The 19,004-nt window shown below is 38.9% G+C and overlaps 2 protein-coding genes across 2 annotated transcripts; both read right to left on the bottom strand.

Moving 5' to 3' along the window:
* Window positions 1–126: 126 nt before the first annotated feature.
* Window positions 127–1,841, bottom strand: LOC103328455 (leucine-rich repeat extensin-like protein 4). Its single transcript, XM_008230848.2, is given in 2 exon segments — window positions 127–569; window positions 571–1,841. Coding segments are annotated over 2 exon segments (1,305 nt in total). The 5' UTR covers window positions 1,678–1,841; the 3' UTR covers window positions 127–371.
* Window positions 1,842–4,265: 2,424 nt separating this feature from the next.
* On the bottom strand, window positions 4,266–7,520 carry AAC3 (ADP/ATP carrier 3). The gene is made up of 4 exons (XM_089051296.1): window positions 7,383–7,520; window positions 5,880–6,369; window positions 5,337–5,708; window positions 4,266–4,864 (listed from the first exon to the last, which is right to left on the bottom strand). The coding sequence occupies exons 2-4, from the start codon at window positions 6,345–6,347 to the stop codon at window positions 4,565–4,567; spliced, it is 1,140 nt and encodes a 379-aa protein (XP_088907422.1). The 5' UTR covers window positions 6,348–6,369; window positions 7,383–7,520; the 3' UTR covers window positions 4,266–4,564.
* Between the last annotated feature and the right edge of the window lie 11,484 nt (window positions 7,521–19,004).

Genomic DNA, 19,004 nt, shown 5'->3' with positions numbered 1-19,004 from the left:
TCTCATACATTTAATTACATGTATTTTTCCTTTCTTTTTTCTTTTTGGTAAATGGAATTTATTAAAGCAAGAACAGCAAGAACCTGAAAGGACCAGAACGCTAAAAGCTAACAAAAACAAGACAGAGAATTAAAATAGAGCAATAATAACTCGAAAGCCTAACGCCAAAGCTAACACGCAACAAGGAGGAAGGAAAAACAAGGCTGGAACATAATACATACAAGTTTCTCTACGACATCACATCTTCATTGAACAACCTTTACACACTCGAGTATTAATTTACAATATCAAACAATACTAAACCAACTTGTCATCTTATTCTGGTTCTTGGATTCCTGGCACTCTTAACTATATGATGATTATTATTATTATTATGTGTAGCTGGGAGCTGTTGTACTAAAAGGCGAAGACCGAGGTGTTGCTGCTGGCACCGTGGCAATGGTAGGGGCAAAAGCAGCTGCACCGCCACCAAAACCACCTTCACAAGGATGTTCAAAGCAGTCAACAGGATGCTCGAGTGTTGCATTACATTCTTTCTGGGACCTCTGGTAAGGCTTCTCTGGCAAACAAGTTTTGCCGATCATCAAATGCGATGCCTTTGGATGTCAAATTCTGGCATATCCCCTCTTCCTCGCAGAAATAGTTATAAGAGAATGTGAAATTTGCCAAGTTTGGCAAACAACAAACTCCATCTGGTACAATCCCAGTCATGCTATTGTGAGCCAAATTTAGTTGCTCCAAATGAGATAGCCCTGCCATGCTGTAAGGTATAGGACCAACAAGCTTGTTGTAGCTCACATCCAACACCCTCAATTTGTACAGAAACCCAATCTCTTGTGGCAAACACCCTGACAAGTTTGTGTTGATTAACAACAGTTCCTCTAAAGTATCGGCGAAACTGACAATGCTTGGGGGAAGGCACCCCCCAAAGTTGTTGTTAGCAAACACCAATACACTGGCTGAGCTTCCACCAAAAGTAGCTGGAAGTACGTTGGTGAAGCGGTTGTTATTGACAAATATTGCATCTAGTTTTTTCTTGAAAAGTTGTGGAGATAATGGACCTTCAAATTCGTTGTACCGAAGATCAAGATATTTTAATGTAGGAAGAGAGAGGACGACAGTGGGGAAAGGGCCAACAAATCTGTTGTTACTGAGATCAAGCTCATAAAGGAGTGTAAGGTTGGCCATACTTTGAGGGAGAATGCCACAAAAGCGGTTGCTATTCAGATGGATGAGTGCAAGATCACACAAGAGACCTAATTCCTCAGGGAGAAATCCGGCAATGTTACCTTTATTAAGGTCAATGCCAGCAACAACTTGGATTCTGGGGTCATCAAGAGCAGGTGCACAAAACACACCTTTGTAGTTACAAACTGAAGGACCCACCCAGTTGGACGTGAAGTTGTACGGATCAGAGTAAATTACGCGTTTCCATGCTTGCAAGGCAAGGAAAGCTAGGTGGAGTCTTGGGTTCGAATCATCCGATGCTGCAGCAGGATCAGGATGGTTGTGGTTGCCGCGGTGGTGGTGATGGTGATGAGAGGCATGGACTTTGCTGCTGCCGTGTTTTGCAGCAGCAGCCAGGTTGAGATTGTGGAACAAACAAGATAGGTTTAGAAGTAGGGGGATTGATATTAATGCATGGATGGCAATGGAAGTAAATGAATAGGAAGCCATTCTTCACTCAATATTCAGTGAGTTGGTTCGAGGCGAATATTGAAGACATACTGGCTAAGAGCTGTTTGTTTCTTATATATATATATATAAGGGATTCTCTCTCTCTATTCCATTCAATTCAAGTAATAAGTAAAACCCAGACATAGAATAGTCTGGTCTCATTTTTAATCATATTCTTCATGAGAGTCCGATGTAAACAGATCAGTTTCTTTCTCAGACTAGATGATTGCGCAGAAAGAAGATTCATGTTACAGCGACAGTTAAACCATTTCAAATGCCCCAAAGATAAAGATACACTTTGAATATCTAACAGGCTCACCCTTCACCCTTTAATTAAAATTTAAATGGTTATATTGAAATCGAATTTCTTAGGTTCAATATTGTATTGTTTGTGTACCAAATGACTGTTGTTGTGCTTCACATTTGAAAGAGTATGATGGCAACAGCATTTGACAAAGTTGTACATATAAATTTCTGCAGCATAAGTGTGAGCTTTTCTTTGATAAGGATTAAGAACCTACCTCCATCCATGTAATTTTCACAGTTGTTTGAAGTGGAGCTGGAGAAAGACAGCTTCAACCCCCCAAGACTCAGAGAGGGGGGATTTCTTGAAGCTGAAGGAAGGGTGGTTGCAATTGAAATGCGGCTGGATCAAGTAGTTCAAGATATGCAAGTCATATGTCACAGTCTTCCCTGCATCTGCCTGGAAAATGTGGGCTAAACTATAATCAACCTTTGACAGTACATTTAGACTTTTAGACCTTTAAAAAAGCAAAAGGAAAAAAAGGCACAAACCATGCTTTCCTGCCTCTTGAAGTATTCTAAACTAGTGATTTAAATTGGAGGTGTAGTATTTCGTATTATACCCACAACTAAGGCTTACATAATTTAGAATTTAGGGTTTACAGCTGTGCCCGCTGCAGAGCACCGTATATTTAAGGCCGAGGTGCATTCTTGGCCTTTCTCGGTTGCTAGTTTCTGCTATCATCTCCCATGTTGGAGCTGAATGATATTGCCGCACACCAAGCATCATAGGACTCTTTTCCAGTTACTTCACGCTAGGTTTGGTAGAGTTTTACATGTCAGGCACACTGTAAAAACCCACCGTAAAACAGTGGGTCCCACACCTATAGAAGATACAATTACCTAACACCACTCCCAGTTTGATCCTAGAAAAAGAGGTAAAGAGGTTCTACTATTACAAGACATAGGTAAACACTAAGCAGCCATAAGCTTACTAAGAATCACACCTGGCCTAACTACATTCCTTTGCATTGGACTTCATTTCTATCAACAAGATCACTCTAAATACAAATATAACCGCTTCTTACAATATAGATTCTCTATACCCGTTGTCTCATTTTTCTTAAGAAAAGACGCGTTAAGAAAATCTCACTTCTACTCTATTTTCTTCAACTTGATCTCATTTATTAGCATAACTGATTATCCAAATTTAGATATAAGATTGAAGCAATTAATCAAACACAGTCCCGCTCACCTAAAGGGCCAAAAATGAGGTCATATGAGCAACTCTTTAATGGAAGCCCTTGGATTAATCCAAGGGCACATATTGTTAGTAGTTAACACATCACTTATACTCCTGGTTTTACTGAAAGAACTTTTTAACTATTCTAACTCAAAAACAAATAAATAAATAAAAATAAAAATCCAGATTTATCTTCTCAAATGCAGGAGCTCTTTATTTTAGCAAAATAATAATAAATTGGCATACATGTTGAATTTTTCTCTTTCTCCTCGTATGCTCCCCGATTGATCACAAAAATTAATTTTTCTTTCAAGCTTTTCAAAGGCATCTCCCTCTCAACTTCATCTTCAGTTTTTGTTAATTATTCCTGGGTTGGGAGGGAGTAGCCGTGTGATGGGTGACTATCGAGCATGGTTCGTGTCTGGTATAATGGCCTCTGGCTGCCTCTTCTTCCCTTTTTTCCTGCTGGACTTTTGATTTTAGCTATCTTATTGTATCATCCCTAATCGAACGGGGAATCCTGGGGAAAGAAGGGGGAGACAGGGGAGGAAGGAAGAAGAGATGAACGTGTATTCCTCTTTTTTATTTTTATTTTTCTTTCTCTTTTTCTATTTTTTGCGTGGTTAGAATAAGAAAAAGGTTTGTTTGGGTAAAACAAGAGCATTTATAAAGGTATAAACTACTAAGAATATGTGAGTTGCTCACACTACCTCATTTTAAGGTCCTTAGGTGAGCGGGACTGTAATCAACCAACAAGGCCACCAAAATAACTTCGATCAAAATTGCAGAAAATTGAGTAAAAGTGAGGTATTCTCAACACATCCTGTATGTACTCAAAAGTGGAGCTGAACCACAAGAGTCGGTGCATGACGCATCTTGCAAACCAAGACATGCCATCAATTATACAAATCTTACTTAGACCTAAATGCCTAACAAAAACTTGACCTAAAAAAAAAAGCCTAACAAAACCCTTTACGAAAGTAGCAGCAAAGACAGCTGAAACCATGAGGAATATGGAACCAGACAAGTACGAAACAGAATTTGCCACAAAAAGGATGTGAAATTTATATACGCATTATAAACAAGTTAAAAAAAAAAACCATTTTATCAAACAAACTCGAATGCGACTAGAAATCACTAATTATAAACATAATTGTGAGACCAGAAACCACTACTTATTCTCAACAAAGAACAAAGGAAACCCTGATACTACACCCGTCTTAGGGCTAAAGCACACATAGCAAGCACCCAAAATTCAAATTTCTTTCCTGTAACTAGGATTTTTCTAATAACAGATCCCTAAACATTTGGAAAAGTAAAAGCACTTCCATTCATCCAAATTATTCAACTCAGACACAGTGCTTACACATCCACTAATGATTTTCGTCGACATAGCATTTATTAACCACCACCACCAGACCCATACTTCTTGCCAAGAAGTACAACTTGCAGCTTGTCATAGCCAGCAAGCACACCAGCGCCTGCAACAGCACGCAATATGTTTGCTCCAGCACCCTTAAACAGTGATTTAGAACCCTCCTTTTTGATGATTTGCTTAAATGCATCTAAAGAGCTATTGTATTTAACTGCTTCTCCTGAAGTCATCATCATCCTTCTGCGGACTGTGTCAATGGGGTAAGAAGCTAATCCAGCACCAATTGTAATTCCCCATCCCAGCAAGAAACTAGCAAAGAAACTATCCTGTAAATCACCATGAGAAAAACAGCAATGAACATCAACATGCCTTTAATGTGTAAATATCTTGGAAGACTAAAGCAGAATTTAAATACAACATTTGCCTACACTTCAGGGGCACATATTCAAATCCAAAACTGTTGGAAAATAAGCTAAAGGATATTTAAAATGGGATAAATATACAGAATGAACCCAAATTCCAACACAGCATCTGTGCTAATTGCACAGTACACATTGACCCTTCACCAACCGGCTTTGGGCAAGGCAGGCAGTGGTCAAAACAACTCCATGAGCAGCTACATTGCAAATAACTCAACCAGCTGACTGTGTTTCATATTAATGCAAAAAATGCCGTTTTACTAGCCCACAATTTATAATGAACAAAGGAAAACATCCAGAGTATAAGACCCACATACAAGTCAAATAAGCGCACACACAAAATTCCAAAGGGGGTGCAAGTTCAAAATATTTAACATACCTGCAGGCCACCAGTTAGAACAACAGGTTTCAGAGAATCGTACATTCCGAAGTAGAGCCCACGATACACAATAATTCCAACACAAGAGATATTGAATCCTCGATACAGCCCAGCAATACCATCAGACTTGAGGGTTTTCTTGTAAACATCAATCAAACCATTAAACTGCCTCTCACCACCCTTTTTGGCAGCCTTGGCATCATTTGCCAAACGTGTTCTTGCATAGTCCAGAGAATATACAAAAAGAAGAGATGAAGCACCAGCAGCACCACCTGATGCCAGATTTCCAGCGAACCACTTCCAGTAACCATCTTTATCCTTCTTGAAGTTGAAAAGCCTCTTGAAGTAATCCTTGAAAGCAAAGTTTAAGGCCTGATACACAAGTTTTAACAATTTAGAATGGCAATTAAAGGCCACAAGCTACATGATGCATAATAGAAAAGCTAACACTCCAACACAACAATGCAGATATCTTGAAGTGATCTCTCATATTTTCTTTATAAACAGTAAGCAGACAACATTTATTAGTGAATCAAAATTGACCTGGGTAGGAAAGTATCTGATAACATTAGCAGTGTTTCCTCTCCACAGAGCAAGGACACCCTCATCCTTAATTGTCCGGGCAAAGCAGTCAGTTATACCCTTGTATGGTTGAGAAAGCCGACCAGCCTTGATCATCTCATCCTGATTCTGTATTAGTAGTTTAACACGCTCAATTGGAGCAGCTGCGGTTTTGGAAACAGCAGCAGATACACCTCCCATGAGGAAATCCACAGCAAAACCAGCTGCACCTTTCTCTACTGGAGCCTGTACCATAATGGGGGGCAAAGGAGAGACTTGTGCAAGGACAGTGCTTTCAAATGTTAGCAGGGGCCTCTGCAAACCTCCATTGGCATAAGCACCAGTCACACCATGGTTTCTTGTGTGCAAGTTGGGGGAAAGCCTAGAAATGAGAGAAGACTGCCCATGTATCTTCTGAAATACCGATGGATGGGATGACCCATCAGCCATGATTATAACTCAAGCCACTGACCTGCAAAAGAATAACATGATTTCAAATACAGCCATGCACCAAGAAGAGGGGTCTGTTTTCTGTAACTGATACATAAAATGACAGGGTAATGAAATAATATAATTCTTCTCACAGGCTTATATAAATGGAATTTTCCATAAGATAGCAAATTATTACAAATTGACAATACAAATATAAACAATGCACCAGAAGATTAACTAGTGGCACGGCCCATGTAGATAATCCCAACAGAATACCTAGCAAACTGACAATACATACATAACTAATGTGCCATATCCTCAATGTGCCCTGGAAATAAATTTCTCACAAGTTCGACAAACTGTCAACATTAACTAACGGTTTTGTCAACTATACATGAGTAAATTTATTTTTATTTATTACATTTGATCATTTTCAATTGCAAAGGTGAAATTTTGAAGTGCAAATTGTCTCATTTCCGTCTACCCAACAAAATTTTCACTGCACATAAGATTAAGGGAGGAATGTTCGTGGTGGGCATAAGGATAGTAACTAACATTTCTTCTTCTGCCAATCAACAAAAAGAAGAAGAAAAAAAAACCCAGAACCTTACTTTCCTTGCTCCAGTATGACCCTTAATTTTCCCAACTTTATTTGTTCTTTTGACCATTGGTCTACACAAAATTGATTACCTTACGTACCTAGCTAAGAACTGAATTGTGATTTTCTCTGAAGTCAATAGTAAAATATTTTTACAAATTATAAAACCCAAATTTTCATCCATTCAAACTTGCATTTCTCAGCAACCAAATATAAGTAAACATCCATGCATTTCATAAAACAAGAATTTAGAGGTGTCAACAACAAGAACCAGGTAAGATCAGTTAAAAATTAAACAAAAATGAAGAAGAATACAACAAAAAAAAACACGGAAAATGGTCGTTAAGCAGAGCACAAGTCACAACTAGTTTCTACTGGATTTTCTCGGCAACCAAACAAAGCCGAAAAGGTGAAGAGTCAGAGGTGAAGGATCAGAGTTGGAAGAAAACCCGAACCTGAGAGGATCGCAGAGGAATAGAGGCACAGTGAGAAGAGGAGAGTGAGCGACGAGGGAGTGTTTTCGATCGGTAGATGGGAAATGAAGGGGATATAAATGAGACCGCAGGGGAGGGACGATTAGGGTTTTTTAGAATGACGGTTTTAGCCTGGTTATGCCTTTAAATTAACGACTTGGCCATTCTTGCGCCTTTGAGTTTTGAGTACGAGCAATGAGCAGGCTCCAGTTAACCCCGCAATTCACCAGTGACCCGGGTTGGTCAAAATGTCATTTTCCCGTCACTGGACCATGTTTATTCAAATCTCATTTGGTTAAAAAGGCAAGTATATGTTAAGTTGGTTTTCTTTTTGTTTATTTTTTGATAAAAATTTATCAAACACTTATCACATCAAACACTTATCACACTTTGACTGCTCATAGCAGTGTAATACCAAGCCACCAAACTAGCCCATCAGTTCGGTTGACCAACCCACACCGATCGTCGACTTTTGGTTCAAGCAATTTATCGTCCCCAAATTTTAGTCGGGAATCGCCGGTTTCCGATATTCGCGATTCAACTGAACAACAATAAAAAAATTCTTTAAAATATTTTCACACCCGTCTTTACATAACCAGACCCTTAACACCGTTTACTCAACTTTTTTTTTAGTTGAACATAAACATAATATAAATAAATAAATAAAAACTCATCTCTACATCCTACCCATATTACTTCCTCCGCCACGTCTTTATGGTTCATAGTCGTTGGACTCTTTCATGGTCATGTTCCAAATTCAACTACGATCTCAACGGAAAATATGTCATGACAATGATTCAGCGAGCATGGTAGTAGAGTCTTAACTTTCTCGCAGAAACTATAAGGGACATAATGAGCCTCTCCATTTTTGGATAGCGAGTCTCAGCATTGAGGAGGGCTTTTGAAGTGTAGAATACAGGATGTTGTGCCCTCAGCTCTTCTTGGATGAGAGCCGATCCGATCGCTAAGTTGGACACCGCTGGTAGACAAACAAATCTTTGCCTGGTACAGGTTTTGAGAGCATGGGAGGTGAAGTGAGGTAGGTCTTCAAGTTTTGAAAAGCTACTTCGTACTCTTCATCCCACTTATCTTTTTATCCTTTCATCAAGGCATTTAAGAATGGCTTGCACGTGTTGGTGGATCTTGAAAGGAATTGGTTGAGAGTTGCAGTTCTGCCCATTAGATTTTGTATCTCTTTTGTTGTGGCAGACGACTTCATGTTGAGGATGACCTTGGTTTGATTCGGATGTGCTTCGATGTCTTTTTGGGTGACTAAGAATCCCTAAAATCAGCCAGATGAGACTCCAAACGTGCACTTCCTCAGGTTCAACTTCATGTGGTACTTTCGAAGTAGGCTGATGCCTTCGGCAAGATTCTTGATGTGACCTACTTGTTGGGGAGCTTTGACTAGCATGTCGTCTACGTAGACCTCTATAGTCTTGCTGATATACTCTTTGAAAATCTTGTTCACGGGCTTCTGGTACGTTGCTCCTGCGTTCTTCAACCCAAAGGTAGCAATATGTGCTTATTTCGATTATGAAAGAAGTCTTGGCTTTATTGTCTTCATGCATCATAATTTGATTGTAACCGGAGTATGCATCCAAAAAGCTTAGTTGGTTACCGAAAGTTGAATCTACGAGCTGATCAATTCTTGGCAAGTGAAAGTTGTCTTTCGGGCATGCCTTGTTAAGGTCGGCGCAGTCCATGCACACTTTCCACTTGTCTTGGTCTTTCTTTACCACTAGAACAATGTCAGTCAGCCATTTTAAGTAGGAGACTTCTTCAATAAAGTCGACAGCTAGGAGCTTGTCAAACTCGGCTTCAATGATGGCAACTCGCTCGAGAGCGAACTTGCGTCTCTTATGCACTCTTGGTCTGCTGGCTGGGTTGACATGAAGGTGATGGCACATGATCTGTGAATTGATGCTTGGCATGTCAGATGGAGACTAAGTGAACACGTCTTTGTTGTTCTGCAGAAAGGCTATTAGCTTTATGTGTTCCTTTGGGCTTAGGCGCGTGTCGATCAGCACTTTTGTTTCTGGCTTATCAGGATCAAGGGGTACTAGTTCGATGTCCTCCTCAGGCTTCCATCTTCTAGCCATTGACACCACCCCGGGGATTGGGTAGCTGATTTTCTAGTTCCTAGCAAAAGTGATTGCATTGATCTTGTCAATCCATGGTCTGCCTAGGATACCATTGTAGGGGAAACCTCGTCGATGATCATGAATGTCTGAGGGCCGATCACTGTTATAGAGTAGACATCGAGCTCTACCGTTCCTACAGTGATCGAGGTTGCTCCGTTAAAGCTAGTCAGCGACCTAGGTGACTTGTTGATCTTGGCCTCCATGCCCATCTGTTGGACTACTGAAAGTTGTAGGATATTGGACGTACTACCCTCGTCTACATAAATTCACTTGATCATGGCTTGCATGATTTGGATGCTTATGACGAAAGCATCATTGTGCTGCAAATCAAGCTCAATCAAATCTTTCTTTTAGAAGCCAATCATGGAATTGTCTTCAATTGCTGGGTAGTTGATTAAAACTTGGGAGATGACAATGGCTTGTTTAATTTTCCTATTCTTTTCCTTGCCGATCATCCCTGATTCCTCAGAGTCAGCGAAGATCGTATTAATCCTTATGACTTTCTGGGAAGGCTTCTTAGCGGCATCCCGATCCTCGATCTGCTGGAGGGCTTTATTTGTCACGAACTCCGTACAATGGCCTTCTCTTACGAGCTCTTCGAAGTCCATCTTCCAAGGAAGACACAGTACTTGTTAGTACTCCTCTTGTGAGGATGTCCTTTCAAAGGTGGTGGTCTCCTCAGTCAAGACTTATCTTTCACTTGGGCCAAGATTTGATGTATAGGGATAGTGAACTTCGTATAACTTTCATATGCTGGTGCGCCACTTTAGGATGGTGCTTTACACTTTCCTTCATAGTTCCTACTGTTGGGCTTATCACCTCTCTGACCTGCCTCCTTGAGTGGTTGTTCGACTTGCTTAGCAGACTTCTTTACGGCTATTCGATCGTCGTTCCAAAGCACATAGCGTTTCATAGTCGTGAAGACCTCTGCTAGAGTCAGCTCGTGATACAGGTCATGTTATCTGGTAAACCCTTCTTGAAGGCAGAGAAAGTGATTCGATCATCGCATCCCACAATGTTGGCTTTCTCCGCCTTGAATCTTTTGATGTAGTTTTAGAGGGACTCGTCATGCTTCTTGCGCAGGTTGAACAGTTGGTCGGCTTGTTTCTTGATCTTCTTGTAGGAAGTGAACTCCTTAATGAAGAGGAAAGCCTGCTTCTTAAAGCAGCTGATCGACCTCGATGGCAGGGTATGGAACTAATCCTAAGCTGCTCCTCGTAAGGAAATCGCAAACACCTTGCACATCAGTGCATCTTTGGCCTTATAGAGAATCATAACACTTTTAAAGTGCTTTAAATGGCACTCGGGATTGGAATCCTTTTTGAAGTGTGTAAAGAAAGAGTTGAGAATCACTTCGGTGGAGCTACCTACTTGATCTCGGTGGTGAACGGTGAAGAGTTCACTTAGTCAACTTCCTTGTGCAGAGAATCTTTGAAATCTCTTCTAATTTTCAAGTCTCAAAATCGATCATTCATGAGTTTCTCGACATTTTCCGCCTGCACGGCTTGTGGTTTAAGTCAGTGCCTCCCATGATGCAGGCATCGCTAGTGTACCTCCTCGTTGTTTCTTCGGAGAAGATCTCCTTAACTATCCTACCTGTGTGACATGTTCGTGCACCGAGCTTGCGAGGACCCTCTGCAGCTTGTCTTCGTGAGTTGGCTCTTCCAGACGGGGCAGGTGAGCGTCTTTCTTCACATATTTCATGGGGATGATTAAGAGATCTTCAGGGGCCTAATCTCGTGTGAATGCTTCTTTGCGTGTCCAGTTGGGCGTGAACATCAAATCATGGGCCCAATCTTTTATGCACGTTGATCCTTGGACTTAATCTCAATCTGAGACTCGATCTACTTTGAGCAGGGCTCACTGATGCTTACGACATGCCAACGTGCTGAGCAATATGCTCTTGTCTTTCTCCTTGCTTGTTTGCTTCTGCTATACCTGCATGGGACCTCTTGAATCGCTTGCAGGTGTGTTCATCCATCCTTCTCTCTTTGCCTTGCAGTCCAAGGCCAAGGTCTCGGACCAAGTCAATCTAATTAAGGAGTTGTCCAACCAAGTTATTTTGATAGTCCACTGTTTGATTCAGCTGGCCAACTCTAAGATTGAGGTCTGCTTAACTTCGTGGATCAGGAGGAGAGAATTGTGTGGAGCCCAATTGCACATGGGCTAGGGTTTCGTTAGTGATGTACACAGGAGCGTACGTCGAGCACGGCAGCAATGGAGCCAAAATTGGTGGTAGAGCCAAGTTGGCCATGAGCAATGACATCAGGTTGCACCACAGCGCCATCATGTTGCTGTGTATCACACCTGACCGTGAGGACGTATGGATGGCGGCTGCTGGAGCCAATTGACAGTCCTTGAGGTTGTAAGACCGTGCTAGCTACGGTGGTGGGAGCCATAAAGGAGTTTTTGGCCAAGGGGTCAAGAGGAGAAATGGCAGCGGTTGGAGCTATGGCAGCATCCACGATGCTAAGGTGTTGGGAGGCGCCTTCAGCAAGTGAAAGTGATGGATGCCGTGGCGTCATGGAGGCTTGAATCCGTCATGGATTGATTCGTCACAATTGTCTTGCTTCTCGTGCACTTGCATCCAACCATGGTTGTTTGGAAGGCTTCAATTGAATAAGAGGAAACAGATTCCTTTGATTCAAGAACACGCTTTGAGTATAACTCGTTCTCTCAATGAAAGCACCAAAATGTTTGAGCAAAATCTTGCACAAGGAATATTCACAGGTTGATTCCTTGACCTTCGATCATCCTTCTCTCTCTTCCTCAATCCCTATGAAATAAATAAGAGTAAATAGACCACACTCGGGGGTTGTTGACCAAAGGCACTCCGATGCCTAAGTCAGTTCAATTGGACCTTGAGAAAGATACAACAATAGTTAAAGTGAATGAAATTTTCTCTCACGGAGAGAGGCGGGTGGTCGGAGCTGTGTGTGGTGGCCCTTAGCCCTGTGAGGTAAGAGAGTGAGAAGGGCGGCGAGACACAAAGAGAGTGAGGAATTTGTGTAGGGTTTTAGAATTACCTTGAATGCCTTGTGTAGCAATGTATTTATAGTCTCCTTGTGTGCTAGAGTTTTGGGAGAATAATCCTTATTTGGTTATGATTATTCTTCCCAAAAAGATTATAGAAATTAATCCAAGAGATTTGGTGGAAATTGGTTCCTTGATTTAGGGAGATATTCTTATCTTAAATCAAAGATAATTTTCCTAATTAAATAGGATTTAATTAAGATAATTAGTTGACATAAGGAATATTCATTTTCCACATGTCGTCTTCTTACTGGCCTACGAAATATGTGTTTCCACACCCATGTCATTTATTTGAACAATGTTTAATTAAAAATCAGGACGTTTTCATCAAATTTCCAATAATCGATTGGCAATGAAGGGAGACAAATTAGCAATGGAGTCCATAGAGAGAAATGGTTTACATTTTTACATCAAAATCCATAAACCAGTCCCTCACTTGTTAGCTACATGTTATATACCAAAAATCTAGTAAAATGAATGTTCATGATAGAGAAAAGGTTAGGGGTTTTCTTATACGCGGAACTTCAAGCAAATAAAATAGAGAATAAAATAGAAGGTTTTTTTTTATATGTACATGATATTATGCACACACAAAGAGGCGGGAATTAAGGCATGCTACGACGCCATTTCAGCCTGTAGTAACCCCTAATTCATAAGACTCTTCATACTCCCAAGAAAAAGAAAAGACGTTTCATATTCTCCTTCATCTCTTCTTATTATGATGCTATAATCCTTTGCAGTAGCTAAAAATAAAGAAAAGGAATTTCAACCAATGAAGGGGTTGTAAAGAGAACGAAGAGTGGAGATTGTCGTATGACAACATTGATGTCGGCCACATGGTGTTGGTGATGAAAACATGCAACTTGTTGAAAATTTTGATGGTTTTGAGGACGATAACAAAAGTGAAGATGATGATGGTTTGATCATGAGATTTATATACCTGGAGATGCTGGTGTAAGGGAACACTACATGTTCCCATTTACTGACGATGAGGATGATTTTAGGATTAGGGTTTTTTCTACTGGAACAAATACCTGTGGAGAGGGTTCAGCTTTTGTTTTCTAATACCCAACAAAGAAAAAAAAAGGAGTATTGCTCTTGTGTATTGTGTTTTTCTCATTATTAAGTGAAGGCTCACATGTATTTGGTTTGCATAATAACCATATACTATGAGTATTGACACTTTCATTTTCGTAGTAAAACAAGATGTAAAACTGCAACTTGTTATGTAACCACATGTAAAATATGGTTACAATTCTTCTTCCTCTCTCCACCACTGGCCATTGCATTAGATCAGTGATGTTTTCAACTACTTGACTTTGTCAGAAGCAAAGAGAACCACCCAAGTGCCGTCTGAAATCGGAGATGGAGTTTACCAAGTGAAATCGGACGAGTGTTTTATCAATCAATTAGAAATGCATATTGTCTATGCTTTGTGATATGATATTGTGTTTGATGATCATATCTTGTGTCTCAACTCAAAAGCATATAACCTTTGTGGACATTCTTGATCATATACTCTTAGGTCACATTGGCCCCCATTCACAAGTTTAGGCTTTCTCATCTCTTTGCAAGTAGGGCTCTCTCTCTACTATGTCGTACTTTCTTACCATCTCTCCCATTCCAAGTAATCTTTTTAGTTCTTTCTATTTTATTTCTTTAAAGCGTATTTAAGTTCCAAATTTTTATTTTAGCTTTTCAATTTTGATCACAGGTTACCCTAAGATTCTCATTTTTCCTTCACTCCTATATTATATCACTGATTTACACTGAAATTTATTAGTAATAGGAAAAACATGTAAATGGTATTTTCCACTTCAATATGTTTTTAATTAGGCCGGTCAGTTCTGGGTGTTGTGCCCATGTAGTGATTTTACTCTTTATTTATTTTATTTTTTATTTCTATTCATGAAGAGGAAAAGAAAATCTGATGAGGACATCTTTGTCAAATCCATTAGGGCTTACAAAGGAAAGAGGTGGAAGAGGAAATTATTTAATTTGGTCTTCAAATCTAACTTGTTTCCTAAATTTTCTATAGTCTCTGGGTTTCTTATTTGGTTTAGATTTGATTACTTTTTCTATGTAATTCATTATAGAGATTGGAAATTTGAGCTATTGAGTAAAGTTTATTTTGCAGAAATTGGAGAATTCTTGGCAAGCCAAGGCATCTTTATCCATCTATTTTATGTTTTTTCATTGTTTTTGCTTTCCTAAACTGCCTAAACCCTATCCTACATAAAAATCCATAGCTTGGGCCACCCAAATAGGAAACACATAAATGGGTCCTTTTATAACAGGTCTTCCAAACCCTATCATTCACACTGTTCTACTAAAGCTCCCAACAAGGAGCATTCTAATGTGCAAATATGTATGCAAGACTTGACATGGTCTAATTTCAAACATGTTGAAGAATATGAGTCCCACATCGGAAACTTGACTAAATAAAATACAAAATATTATGAATGGTTCTACTACTCATAATACCAAGACCTTTTGTAATAAAACCCTACACCTACTGGGCTTTGTAGGTGGTTAAGTTGGTGACAATATCGGTGTTGTTAGTAGTGGGCCGTTGGCCCGTCTCTATGAAATTTAACATGGTATTAGAGCTGGTTGATTGATTGAGCCTGAATTGGGCATTTACCCTTACCCAATATGTAGTGTTCACATGTTGGGCTTGAATGTTTACTCCCTTACCCAATACGTGGTGTTCACGTGTTGGGCTTGAATGATTGCCGATGAGGACTTGGCTCCACGTGTGTCCCACTATGTGGTAGTCTCACGTAAGGGGGCGTGTTGAAGAATATGAGTCCTACATCGAAAACTTGACTACATAAAATACAAAATATAATGAATGGTTCTACTACTAATAATACCGAGGTCTTTTGTGATAAAAATCTACTCCTACTGGGCTTTGTAGGTGGTTAAGTTGGGGACAATATTGATGTTGTTAGTAGTGGGCCGCTGGTCTGTCTCTCTGAAATTTAACAAAACCCTGCATTTGCTAAGCTGCATTCCAATTTCCAACAAGCATGTCAAGAACCCTTTACTTGGTTGAGCCTGAAGATAGCTCTGGCTTTGATTTGAAGGACCATGATTGTAACCGATCTCGTGTTCTTTCCAAATATAAATTCCCATCGCGTGATGCTGAGGAGTTACTCAATAACCAGAGGAATGGCATGCCTAGTAAAGTAATTAATGCAATACGATCACAACAACTACAATGTGGTGAATTCGTGTAACGGTTTGCCTTGCTTGTCTGATATATTCTTGAATGTCCCTCGCATCGTGTGCAATCTGAAACTATCGCTTGAAATACATAAACATGAGAAGACATGGATTTCAAGCGATAGTGGATTTCGTTTCAGTTTGAGGACTAATGAATATAAGGTGATAAGAATTCTTAATGAAGGGACACCTCATCCCAATAGGAATAGGGTGGTTAAGATACATAAACTTGGAACAGTTTCATGGAAATCAGCTGGCACTACTCCTTGCTCAAGCCTCTAAGCTAGCATTCCCCATTTGTGTGAAAGGAATGCTTTATTGATTTTGTGATGATTGGCCTTGTTTTACTATAATTTCATTTGACTTGGATACCTTCCATTCATTTGATCGGCCTTTTTTTTTTTGTTTCTTTTGCTTTTCTCTCTCATACTTTTCTGCTCTTTACCGGTTGTGCAGGTTCCAAGTAGTGCTTTTCTACAATTGTTAATAACTGTAGATTACATTTGATTCAACGGTGAAAAAAAATGAGCATACTGAAACACCAGGTCCATGGAATAATTTTCGAATAAATAAAGCCAAACAGCAACAATGCGGCATTTCGTGTGTCTCCTCGATTGGGCTCTCTCTCTCTCTCTCTCTCTCTCTCCCTCTCTTGCCCAACACTCATTTGTCATTTCAAGACTTAATGTGATACGTTTTTCTAGTCATGTTTTATAGGATATCAAAATGGAATGGCGTTGCTTTTTCTTTTTATTTATTTATTGTTAATGGAGGGTTAATTAAGTATAGTATGTCCGGCCTTAATCAATATATATTTTTTGTTTTATTTATTTATCATTAATAGCATGTTAATTAAGTATAGTATGCCCGGCCCTAATTAGAATATATTTTTTGTTTTACGCCCTGAAATTCTTCCTAAGCCAGGTTGGGCAGAATAGCAAAGCAAGTACAAGTCCAGTGAATAAATACAAATAATTTGTTAGTGAAGCACTTGGACAGTGCTTGCCTTTTTTTTTTTTTTTTCACTCCATCTTCTCGAGTACTGCTCATAATTTCTCTCTGATTGGGCTTTCATTATTCTATGGTTCTCTACTTTCAACATAATTGGCTATAAATTGTTTCTATTGGACAATAATGTATGCATTTTCATTTTGGAATAGTCTTATTATAAGTAGAAGCCACTCTTTCAAAAATCTCAATTAGCCATACCTCTTTTGAGGGACCGGGGCAAAGGATATGGGAACTTCTAGTTTTAAAAGAGAAAGTAGTCTCAAACTTTCTCTTCCCTCGATGCCATCCCTCACTCTCTTGCATCAAATGTACTGATTCATAGAGGTAGTCTCAAACTTTTTTTTGTTCTTATGTTTTTGGGCTTTCTTGTTTGGATGTCTCTTATTTCCTTCTTTATGTTTTAATTTAATTATGAATCTGAATTTTTTTCCTTTCTTATTTTAATTTTCGTTTTTTATTTTGGTAACTCTCTTCCACTAGTACAACTAAGGATCAACGCCAAGAATCCTTTATTTTTTATTTGATTTTTATTTTCTTTTGGTGTTTGGGGTCGAATCTATCTCGATATTTGGCATATATATAAATTTAGATTGTTTAAACCAAATAAATGAAAATGCAATTATGATATGTTTCATATTGATTGTTGTTTGGTATCTGGTTCATATTTATTTATGATGATCTACATTTGTTCATTGCTTTTATTGATTTCTTGTCTACGCCTAATAATATAAATTTATGATATGCATTTGTTTCAATGATGAACATAAGCTTACAGAGCTTTGTTTTAGTTAGCACAAGTGACTTAATACAGAAGATAGTAAGAGGTTAAGATGATAAGGCATAGTGTCTAGTCTAATACAATGATTCACTCCACTGAAGATTATACCTTGTCAAGGTTTGCTTTTATATTATGTTTGTGATTAAATTGCAACATGTTGGTCTTCAAGATATTACCTGCAATTTTGATGTTAATTTTATTGAAATCTCTTTTGGTTAAAAAGATAAGTAAATGTAGTGAAGTTGGTTTTCTTTTTGTTTATCACAACAGCGTTGTGATAAAAATTTATCAAGCACTTTGACTACTCATAGCAGAGCAATACCAAACTACCAAACTAGTCCATAGTCAATCTACTTTCATCTTAACATCGTTCTTCTTCATCCGCCTCTTCAAACTTGGACTTGGTTTTGTCCCTAGACAACAACACACCCACAACTGTAGTGCCCCTTGAAACTTCGGTCAAATCTCACTTTACTCCTCAAGTTAAAGTGGCCCACTTTACTCCCTTGACCATGGCTTAACCCCTCACTGTTAATGCAATCCAAAAGACCGTAAAAAATACTGACATGACAGGGGCATTGTGGTAAAATCAGACATGTTGGCCAATTGTTGAGCATCGCCAGCGTCCTATGTCGCAAGTGGAGCCCACATGCTTTTAAAATCGAAATCTAAATAGCTCAGTGCGTAGATTTGGCCAAAAGAAGAAGCTCATAGTTGGTAAAATTTGGAGATTTAGGCTTTAGAGTATCGAAGAGATATATATATATATATATATATATATATATTAAAAAATATGAGAAGGAGAGACTATTGCACAAGAATCAAAGCAGAAGAATCTAAATCTTGGGAGAAGCCAATATTGATTATTTGGATTGGTGATTTGTGGACTACATAAATTTGTTAGAGATATATGGGTATGCAAAAAAACTCGGCCACCAAGACCAAGTGCTTGTGATAAGGATACAAAATGGTAAGAAAGTTAATATACATAGTGATGCTTAGCTACTTGAATGGTGTCATTTGGTGCCTCCTAACTAGAGCTGTTAATGGATCAGATTTTGATTTGATCCTATCCGAATTCGATGTAATTAATAGGAAATGGATTTGGTGCTATAATCTGATAACCCAATTATATTATGAATCCATTAACCCGTTAAGTTAACAGAACAAATTTGAATCATGCCTCATCCAATCTAATAATGATCCTTCCGATAATGATACAATCCAATTTGATATAACATATATTTCATTTTATTTTATTTTTACTTAATATATAATATATGCATATGTAATAATCTTGGGATTTTTTTAAATAAATAAAAATACATTTCAATTATTTGTATATATGACATAAAAGAATGTGGATCGGATTATCGGATATGGATCTAGTTGTTAATGATCCGTTGGATT

Source organism: Prunus mume, linkage group LG4, assembly GCF_029339155.1.
Source record: "Prunus mume cultivar Tortuosa linkage group LG4, ASM2933915v1, whole genome shotgun sequence".
NCBI lineage: Eukaryota > Viridiplantae > Streptophyta > Magnoliopsida > Rosales > Rosaceae > Prunus > Prunus mume.
Note: the sequence above shows the minus strand (reverse complement) of the source record. Positions and strands in the feature narration are given on the sequence as shown.